This window comes from Monodelphis domestica, chromosome 4 (assembly GCF_027887165.1).
Source record: "Monodelphis domestica isolate mMonDom1 chromosome 4, mMonDom1.pri, whole genome shotgun sequence".
Classification (NCBI taxonomy): domain Eukaryota; kingdom Metazoa; phylum Chordata; class Mammalia; order Didelphimorphia; family Didelphidae; genus Monodelphis; species Monodelphis domestica.
The window spans coordinates 405,543,628-405,554,413 of record NC_077230.1 but is presented as its reverse complement, the minus strand read 5'-3'; the positions used below and the strand labels follow the sequence as shown (position 1 = coordinate 405,554,413).

General features: G+C 41.3%; 2 protein-coding genes across 2 annotated transcripts in view; one reads left to right on the top strand and one right to left on the bottom strand.

The window, feature by feature from the left end:
- Positions 1 to 924: 924 nt before the first annotated feature.
- The window catches only part of LOC130453917 (chromodomain-helicase-DNA-binding protein 5-like), a 37,830-nt gene continuing 27,968 nt past the window's right edge, over positions 925 to 10,786 (bottom strand). The window contains exon 2 of the mRNA XM_056795950.1: positions 925 to 2,293. Within this exon, the coding sequence (XP_056651928.1) occupies positions 2,031 to 2,293 (263 nt within the window). The 3' untranslated portion in view covers positions 925 to 2,030. The remainder of the gene's footprint in view (positions 2,294 to 10,786) is intronic.
- RNF207 (ring finger protein 207) overlaps positions 7,561 to 10,786 on the top strand; it is an 81,241-nt gene continuing 78,015 nt past the window's right edge. The window contains exon 1 of the mRNA XM_056795938.1: positions 7,561 to 7,918. The gene's annotated coding sequence lies outside the window, so the exon portion shown is untranslated. The remainder of the gene's footprint in view (positions 7,919 to 10,786) is intronic.

Below are 10,786 nucleotides of genomic sequence, written 5' to 3'. Positions count from 1 at the left end.
ACAGAAGCATTTAACAAATATTTTTTATTCATTCGTTCACAGTTCTGACTCAGACGACTCAATAACCACCAAGTTCTCACTTAAAGATAGTCACTGGCAGTCCAGAACCTCTTAGGAATATCAGGGCGAATGGGCTATAGCCAAGGAGGCAACACAAATATAGAAAGCCCCTTCTGGTTCCCAAGAAAAAGAGCTGCCAAGGAAACACTTAAGGTTAAAAGGTGTTGGGGAGACTTAATGTCTTCCATGGGGGGCATCAGTGGCTGCTGCATTGCAGCCCAAAGCTTCGAAGGTCTTTCCACACAAGGGTTCACAAGCAAATCTTTGGATGAGGGGAATGGATGGAGCAGGACTGGATCTTGCTGTGGAGATGGCAGTGTGGTTGGCCAGGAACAAGCTTCCTGCCTCCTACACTAAGGCATCCTTCTATCCCCTATATTCAGAGGCCAATATGGGCAACCTGTGGCTTAGCCAGAATTCTTTCTACAACATCCCAATAAAGGGGCATCCAGGCTCTACTCAAGACCTTCTGTAAAACCCACCTAACCATACTCTGATAATTGGGAACTTCTTCCTTCTATCAAGCTGAAATCCATTCCTGAGCAAATTCTGCCTTGCAATCCTAATTCTGCCCTTAGGGGTCAGTCAAGCAGAACAGCCAATAAACATTTATTAACCACCTACTATGCGCCAGGCACTGTACTAAGTGCCAAAAAGAGGCAAAAGGGGGCTAGTTAGGTGACTCAGTAGATTGAAAGCCAAGTTTAGAGTTGAGGTCCTAGATTCAAATCTGACCTCAGACACTTCCTAGCTGTGTGACCTTGGCTTGGCCCACCCACCCCCATTGCCTAGCCCTTACCACTCTTCTGCCTTGGAATCAATAAACAGTATTGATTCAAAGACTGAAGGTAAGGGTTTAAAAAAGAGAGAGAGAGAGAGAGAGAGAGAGAGAGAGAGAGAGAAAGAGCAACAAAAGATAGTCTCATCCCTCAAGGAACTCACAACCTAATGGGGGAATCAGCATTCGAACAAACATATTCAAAGGAAGCGCTATATAGATCATAGAAAATAAAGAACAGAGGAAGACACTCAGAATAAGAGGGGCTGGAGAAGGCTTCAAGAAAAATAAGAGGTTTGGGTGGAGACTTAAAGGAAGAACAAGTTTTTCCTCTCCCTTTCTCCATGGTCAAAGCCCTCCCATATCCTCGTGGTCCTCCTTTGAACCATCTCCAGATTGATTCCTCCTCATATTTGTTGGCTAGGAAGCACAATAAGCCTGAAGTCTGGAAGACTTATCTTCCACTGTCCAAATCTGGCTTCAGACATTTGCTAGCTGTGTGACTCTGACCAAGTCACTTAACCCTATATGCCTCAGTTCCTCATCTATAAAATGAAATGGAAAAGAAAGTGGCAAACCATCTACCGGGGTCATGAAGAGTCAGACACGACTTTAAAACAATATTTGGCATGCATCTCTGAACATATTAAAGATACTGTCTGACCAAGACGGAGGACAGTGTCTAACTCCCTCCTCCCTGGACTAAGAGGCTATATATAATAGCCCTTTAGATCCTTTTCTAAATCCGCTGTTTCACATCCGATGACTCAGTCTGGCACAGTGGACAGAGCCCTAGCTTTGGAATCAGAAAACCTGGTTTCAAATCCTGCCTATTACATTTATCAACTGAGTGATCTTGGACTAAGGACTCAGCTTCATTAGAACTCAGTTTCCTCATCTGTAAAATGAGGGAGTTAGACTAGATGAACTCTGAGGTCCCTTTTCTAGCCCAAGGTGGGGTATATCCCTACTTAACAGATGAGGAAAATGGGACCAAAAGAGGGAAACTAACTCTCCCAAAGTCACACAGCTAGTTAGGTCTAGAACCCATTTCTCCAGTCTCCCAATCTGTTGCACACTCAATACTAATTACCCTGCCTTTCCACAAATATGATTAAATATTTAGTATCAATATAGACAAAGAGACAAGATCCATCCCAGTGGCCAGAGCCTGCCCTGGGTCTGCCAATGCTCATGTCCCTGCTCCCCAATTCCAAGCCCTCCTCAACTCCATCTGCTCAGCATCAAGGGGCCACATTTGTACCTCTTTCTTTCTCCTTTTTACTTTGGATGTCTTGTTCTCCTTGAGTTTCTTGGATTTTTTCTTCTTGGGAACACAGACTGGTTCCTCAGGATAGAATTCTTCCAGACCTTCAAGACCCCCATCCTCTTCTTCTGGAGGCAACCAAAAGACAGGGGTGTTACTCAGGCCCTTCGAGGAGTAAGGAGACAGTCCTAGGGAGGAGAGTGGATGGGATATTAGTTAGCCATTGTATCCAAAAGTTAACTCACATTCCTCTCCTATCTTCCCATGTTACCCTTCGTATCTTTTCTTCCAATACCACCCCCCCTCCACCATAGTCAGTCCACTTCTCTCCCAATCCTACCCTGATCTAGACTCTTTCCCCATCTCGAATTCCCATTCAATAAACACATCTTAAGCCCCTTCTAGGTACCCTGGAACACAGGTGGAAAGAATACAGAGACAAGAATCAGAATAAGTCCCAGAGCTCAAGGAGCCCATTCTACTGAGTTCTCCGCCATGTCTCATTAGAGAGAATGTCCTTTCTAGGCTGAGCACACACCCCTAAACAGAAGAGGCAGATATGCCTGATAAAGGAAGCCTATGCGTTCACCTTCCCAACCTTCTTGCCCATATATGCCAACAGCCAAAGAGCAGTTGGGAAGTAGGGTGGGATTTATTGCCCCCATCTTCTCCACAAAGCTCATGGGTGATTTGGGGAGAGATGGAGGGAGGTGGCAAGTCCCTTCATGTTCAGATGTTAAACAAAAGTTATAAAGTTGGGGGCATCTGGGTAGCTCAGTGGATTGAGAACCAGGCCTAGAGATGGGGGTCCTAGGTTCAAATCTGGCCTCAGCCACTTCCTAGCTGTGTGACCCTGGGCAAGTCACTTGACCCCCATTGCCTAGCCCTTACCACTCTCTTCTGCCTTGGAGCCAATACACAGTATTGACTCCAAGACGGAAGGTAAGGGTTTTATATTAAAAAAAAAAGTTATAAAGTCATAACCCTAAGTCAGAGAGTTGTCTGGAACCACCAGGGGACAAGGAATGATTAAGGGAATAAATTAATGTTGGCCTGTGGTTACTCTTTTTCCACTAGACCTTAGTAGATGGAAGTAGAGAGCCCAGTAAATGGTTCTGAAAGCTGAGGTCCAGAAGAAGACAAAAGAGAGAAACTGAGCAACCAAGAGACCAGTGTAGGTGACATAATACCTGATACAAAATGGGAATGAAATCCTGAGGAACTAACAAGAAAGAACAGTTGAATTATGTCACTAGAGGATAGCAGCAATTCTGTAGCATCAGAGGTGTTGGTTACCCTGAGCCCACACACATTATGCCTCATTTTCCCTTACAATGTATCTGCCCTTCATGAAGCTAGACAGTGCCAGGCCTGGAATCAGGAGGACTTGAGGTCCAAATTCAGCCTCAGACAGTTACTAGCTGTGTGACCCTAGGCAAGTCACTTGACCTGATTGCCTTGTTTCCTCCTCTATAAAATGAGCTGGAAAAGGAAATGGCAAATCATTCTTTGGGAAGAAAACCCCAAATGAGATCACAAAGACTGAACAACAACAATAATAACAGATGTGCCCTCCATATATGGATCCTGAGCATAAAAGGGTTTCTGATATGTCAGTCAATAAACATTTATTAAGCACCTACTATGTGCCAGGCACTCTGCTAAGTGCTATGAAAAAATGCCAAAAAAAAAAGGAAGATGACCCTGCTTTCAAGGAGCTTACAATCTAAGGAGGGAAGATAACATATTTTTAAAAAGAGTTGAGGTTAGCAAGAAGGAAGCTGCTAACAACTACAGAGGCATGGTGGGAAAATTAGAGAAGTCACAAAGAAAGACAGCCAGGTGAGAAATGAGAAGACTTTCTGAGCTGAGCTATCTCCTTAAATGGAGCTTTAGAGGTAATGGCACCATCTTCCTATCAGAGGGACTGAGAATGGTGAGGCAGAGAACCAAGGCTGATGGGATCCTTACAGGATGTGATGTTGTTCAGCTATGTCGGACAGCCCCTTGACCCTATTTGGGGTTTTCTTGGCAGAGATACTAGAATGGTTTACCATTTCCTTCTCCAGCTCCTTTTTAAAATGGGGAAACTGAGGCAAAACAGTTGTGTCTGACTCTTCATGACCCTATTTGGGGTTTTCTTGGCAGAGATACTAGAATGGTTTACTATTTCCTTCTCCAACTCATTTTTCAAATGGGGAAACTGAGGCAAACCAGTTGTATCTGACTCTTCATGACCCTATTTGGAGTTTTCTTGGCAGAGATACTGTAATGGTTTACCATTTCCTTCTCCAGATCATTTTACAAATGAGAAAACTGAGACCCACACAGGTAGAAGTGACTTGCCTAAGGTCACAGAAGTGTGATAAGTGAAAAAAGTGGGATTTGAACCCAGATGCTCTAGTTCAAATTCCACTGACTTCTCCAGATTCTGACAGCAGCCTGTGATCTCAATGACCCCCCCTCCTTCTCCATGCAACCCCCCCAAACCCAGACCTAGATATTTACAACAGTGGTCAGAAGGTAGTTCACACTGTCAATTAATAACTATTTCTTGAGCATAGGCAGGGTATGAATTGAGTCCTCTGCTGGGCTTTACAAGAGACACAGTCAAGGCCACAACAGAACTAACTCACCTTTCTATCAGGTTTCAAGGCTTACTAACCATTTTCCTCAAAGGAGGGCTACCAAGGAAGCACCAACACAGTGGATGTTTCATAAATATCAGTCAAATCTATCAATCAACAAGCAATTAGAAGCATGACAATCTAAATGGCAAATAAATTATGTATGTTGTGTATGCAGTCACATATCTGTCCCCATTTACATGCAATATAATACTAGCTAACATTTAAGTGGTGCTTTAAGGGTTGCTAACTGTTTTACAGTTCTTATTTCATTTGTGCCTCACACGATATAGGTGCTATTATTGACTCCGTTTTATAGATGTGGAAACTGAGACTGATGATGGTCCGAGTAGCTTATCCAGGGTCACACACAACTAGTCAGGGACTGAAGCAAGATTTGAATTCAGGTCTTTCTGTGTCCAAGACCTGCTCTCTATCACTCAGGCTTTGCTATGGCTATCCTAGATTACCCTCGACTCCTCCCTGACTACTTTTAGATCCCTCATTGTTGGGGAAAGCTAGGTGGCTCAATGGATAGAGAGCCAAACTTGGAGATGAGAAGTCTTAGGTTCAAATCTGTCCTCTGACACTACCTAGCTGGGTGATTCTGGGGCAAGTCATTTAACTCCCATTGTCTAGCCCTTTCTACTTTTCCGCCTATTGATTCTAAAATGGAATAAAATGATTTGTTTGTTTTGAATTTGGAAATTTTTATTTAATTAATTAATTTAGAATATTTTCCCATGGTTACAAGATTCATGTTCTTTCCCTCCCCTTCCCCCAACCCCCTCCTATAGGCAATGAGCAACTCCACTGGGTTTTACATGTGTCATTGATCAAGACCTATTTCCATATTATTGATATTTAAACTAGGATGATTGTTTAGAGTCTAAAGAAAAGGGTTTTTTAAAAAGAAGAAGAATCCTTGATTTCCTTCAAGACCCAGATCATCATTCCCCAGTTGAAAAAGGTTTGAGGGACATGAATAGGCAGTTTTCAGATGAAGAAATCAAAACTATCAATAATCACATGAAAAAGTGTTCTAAATCCCTCCTGATTAGAGAAGTGCAAATCAAAACAACTCTGAGATACCACCTCACACCTAGCAGATTGGCCAATATGGCAGAAAAGGGAAATAACAAATGTTGGAGGGGAAGACCCAGATTAGACACTACCCTTTGCAGAAGGCCTTTTCTAGTAACTCCACCCCCCAAGTACTAAGGCCTCCATTCCCCATGTTACCTTATGTCTTGCTTTGTATATATCTCACATAACGGGTCCAAAAGACCCGGGTTCATTATGTGGAGCTGACTAGCATTCAGGGAAAGTTCCTGCATCAGGGAGGATTACTATCAACTGGGAAAGGAATTCAACCTTAACTTTACTCTTCTGAGTCCTCAGAGAATTCTCCAATAGGCACTGATTCAAAGCTGAAGGTGCCCCTTAGAGAAGAGAAAGGGGAGCCAGAAGCCAGTTTTTAATGAAAGGAAGGAAGGAAGGAAGGAAGGAAGGAAGGAAGGAAGCAAGGAAGCAAGGAAGCAAGGAAGCAAGGAAGCAAGGAAGCAAGGAAGCAAGGAAGCAAGGAAGCAAGGAAGCAAGGAAGCAAGGAAGCAAGGAAGTAAGGAAGCAAGGAAGCAAGGAAGCAAGGAAGCAAGGAAGGAAGAAGGCAAGGAAGCAAGGAAGCAAGGAAGGAAGCAAGGAAGGAAGCAAGGAAGGAAGCAAGGAAGAATCAAGGGACTCACCCCAAGTTATATAGGTAGCAAGTGCCAGACCTAGAATCCAACCTGAGGTCCTTGGACTCTAAAGCCACCATATTGCCTCAAAGATCTTTTGGCCCAATACATAACACATATGTTCATTTACATCATAATCCTATAGATCTATACTCTTTATCGTTCTAGTTATCTAGATCTACCTGTTTATAAAACATATGCAGACCATCCATATCTTCTAACATCACAGCCCATTGACCATTGCTAGGTTCCCTGAGAGAGTCCCATATCTATCATCTCACAACTTTGGACAGCTAAAGCTATATAAAGATACATAGACAAAAATAGACAGATATATATATATATATATATATATACACAGTTTCTCTTCCATTAGAATGTAAAGTTCCTTAAGAATAAGGAGAAGCCATGGGGTATGGAGAAAGAGATCTATCCATCTCCCCAACTCCCTCATGGAAAATCTGATGGCAATATTCCCTCCGATGCTTTGGAGAATATCTGGGCACATAGCTTGTTGAGTGATTGGATGATTAACTAGTTGGCTTCTGAGGTCCCATCCAACTTTAAATCCATATTCTTGATCTCTAAAATCTCTTCTAGTTGTATATCTAGATGAACTTTTAAGGGGACCCAGGAATGATCTTGTCCAACCCAGAAATGGCCAACTGACTTGTCCAAGGTCACATAGGCAGTAAAAGGTAAAGTTGTGATTTTATTCCAAATGTATTCTTTCTCCTGTATGTGATCTACATGTTTGGTCTTCCATATGTTATCTTGCTATTTACTATGTGCCTGAATACATATTATATATTTGAGATAATTGCATGTGACTATGTGCTATATGCCAATTATTAAATGCTCATATTTTCTTATAGAAATATCAAAACACCCATTATGGTTTTCAGAGAGTGTAATTTTTTATTTTATTTTTTTTTTACCAAAGCAGTGGGACAGGATATATGGGCAGCATGCCTTTGCCCTTAATGTCCTTAATGGTAGCTCTCCAGGATGCCTCTAGCTACCCAGAGTTGTGAGAAAGCTCCAGAACATGGAACTTCCAACGGGTGGGGAGTGCATTGTGTTGGATGTTCCGGATGTATGAGGTGAGGCATACTTGGAAGGGGAAAAGATTATGGCAATCACACAAAGAGAAGAAATGGCGAGAACCTGAACTAAGCGGTGTGACAGAACTTAACCTAGAGAATAATCAAAGTAAGAAAAGCAGGGCTGGGAGAACCAAGAAGGTGAGTAGGATGGAAGCAATAAGGCATGGAGCTGTGGTCCAGACAGAGAGAGAAAAAGAAGATGACTACATGGGGCGATGGTAATGGCATCCTGAATACCCACATCCTGTCTGGACTGTGATGATGGCTACAGTCTCCCTGGAGGGATTACTGGGAAAGACTCCAAAAAGCACAATGAACTACATTACAAGCTTCCACTACTTAAGACCGTGAGTTGCAAAGTGATTGTGTCCTTCTGACATTCTAGAAGTTAAGAGATTTGAAGGGGAATTCGATTTTGACTTTCCTCAAGGTATAAGAGATTTGAACTTGTGGATGAGGGGCGAGAATGTTTTACTATTTGATTACCTTCCTTAAAAGTGATGTTTCATGTTTTAATTAAGTGATTTGCTAATGGATTGGTGTCTCTGATATGCTTAGCAATAGGGTAATACACAAGATTGGGGGCTCACTATGGACTGAATTGTTATCTCCCCAGTCATGCTGAACCTGGGAGTAGGTTAGGAGTGCTACATACAGACCAATAGACCAAGCATTAGAGAGGTTAAGTCATTCCTCCAAAGTCACATCTGTGAGCTCAGATTTAAATTCAGAACTCATCTTACTCCAATTTAGTTAGGGAGACAAGATTTATATACACAAAATAACTAGAAGCGAATCACTCTCATCTAATATTAATTAGAGAAATGCAAATTAAAGTCATTCTAAGATTCTACCTCATACCCACCATCAGAATGTCAAAGATGACAAAAAAGGAAAATGATGAATGCTGGAGTAACTGTGGGAAAGCAGGCACATCAATGGACTCTTGGTTGACTTGCAAATTTATTATAATTATTCTAGAAAGTCATTTAGAATGATACACAAAAAGTGTATGCCCTGCAACCCAGCCACATTTGAAGAGATTAAAGAAAGAGGAAGAGGTCCTGGAACTCTGGAACTACTTGAAATTACAGGAACATTCATCAATTGATGAATTACTTAAGTTAAGTTGTAATATATAAATGTGACTTCAAGAAAATAGCCAAGATTTTTAAAGAATGAAATGAGCAGGAGGCAGCTGGGTTGCTCAGTGGATTTAGAACCAGGCTGAGAGACAGGAGGTCCTTGGTTCAAATCTGACCAAAGATACTTCCTTAGCTGTGTGACCCTGGGCAAGTCACTTAACCCCCATTGCCTGTCCCTTACCATTTTTCTGCCTTGGAATCAATACACAGTACTGATTCTAAGATGGAAGATAAAGATTTAAAAAAACAAAGAGAATAAAATGAGCAGTTTTATATAATAACAACACTGTAAAAAAAAACAACAACTTTTGTGTGACCCTGGGCAAGTCACTTAACTCCCATTGGCTAGCTCTTACCACTCTTCTGTTTTGGAACCAATAGGCAGTACTTATTCCAAGATGGAAGGTAAGGGTTTTTTTTTTAATGCTTTTGAAAGCTGTAAGAATTATGATAGATCTGATGACCGTTTATGATTCCAGAGAACCAGTTATGAGATGATGGATTTAGAGTATACAATGATACATAATATGTTTGGATACAGCTCCTGAAGGAATTTGTTTTGTTTGGTCATGCACATTAGTTACAAGGAATGTGAATGGGTCAAGGGATGGGAAGGAGAGAAAATAGATTTTTGTTTGTTTTTTTTTTAAAGAGGTGGGGGTGCTACATATATAAAATACAGCAGGCATTTTTCAAATGAGGTTATTATATTCTTCACTTTAATTTGTTTGACTTTGTTGCAAGAAACCTCCTACAGACTAGAGGTAATCTGTAAGTACCTGTAATGTAAGAACAAAATGCAGTATATCTCAAGAAAATGTTCTCTCTGGTTAAAAAATTAAAGTGAATTCAGAGCCAAATCAAATAAAATAAGTGATCACAGGAATAGGATGACATATAGCATAAGCCTAAAACTTCAAAATGTAAAAAAATAGTATAATGTTTATTGTATGTCAATAAATTTAAATTTTATTTTATCTCACTTAAAAAAATTAAAAACACAAACCAAAATAACTAAGGGCCAAAGCAAGATAATATGGAAACCAAGACTAGATTGCGTGATGTGGCTTTTAATACAGTAGGAAATTCTTTTCCCTCTAGAATGGCCTATGAAATCCACATGAATTTTCAAGACACATCTACATGATGAGAAAGAAAGAAGGGAACATTCCTCCCCCTCCCCACACGCATCCACTGAGGAGTCAAAAATCCCTTCCTTGTCTCTGGCCAGCCAATCTCTAGACAGATACAGATTAGAGTTGGATATAGCCCAGATCTAAAACTAGAGTTGACAAGATCAGAGAACTTGGCCTGAAGAGGCCAGTAGGAGGGAAAAATTGGATCTGTGAAACTTGGGAACTAATCCTGGTTCTGCCACTTATTTACTGTGTGACCTCTGGGCAGTAACTTTCCTTCTCTGGACCTTGGCTGGTCTAGGTGTTGATCCCTCTCAGGTCCCTCCCAACTCTGATGTTCTTTGATTCTAAGAACACACAGTAGGGCCATGCTGAGAAAATGTTCATTATCCTGGATTAGCATGTGTCAGAGATAAAGAGAGAAGAATAGAGGGGAAGAGGACTAACAGTCAAGCCCCAGGCTTTAAAAGTGGGGGCAAGCCATTCAAGAGAAGAGAAAATGTGCCTCCCTACCATCTTTGTAGAGCTGGGAGACCATGAGTTTGGCTTGCTGGGATGAACTGCTCTTTCTGTCTCTTTTCTTTTTGAGTCTGTGTTACAAAGGATAGCTTACTGGGTATGTTGGGGGAGGCATATATTATTCATAAATGACTAGGAAGCAAAAACAAAAGATATGAAAAATTAAAGCATGGGTATCTTTAAAAAATGATTAAAATCAGGGCATTCCTACAGGAAAAAAATTTAAGTATGGACAAGGATTTTTAGGGTTTCCTGATAAACATGTTGTCTTTAAGATGCCCAAAGTCCCTTGGAAGAGAGGCTGTGGAAGGGGGATCAGAGCTCTGATATGGGGATGTTTACTAGAAATTGATCAATATCCATCAGGAGGTGGGACTTGGAAGCACAGACTTACTGCCAGCAGATCGTCAATACA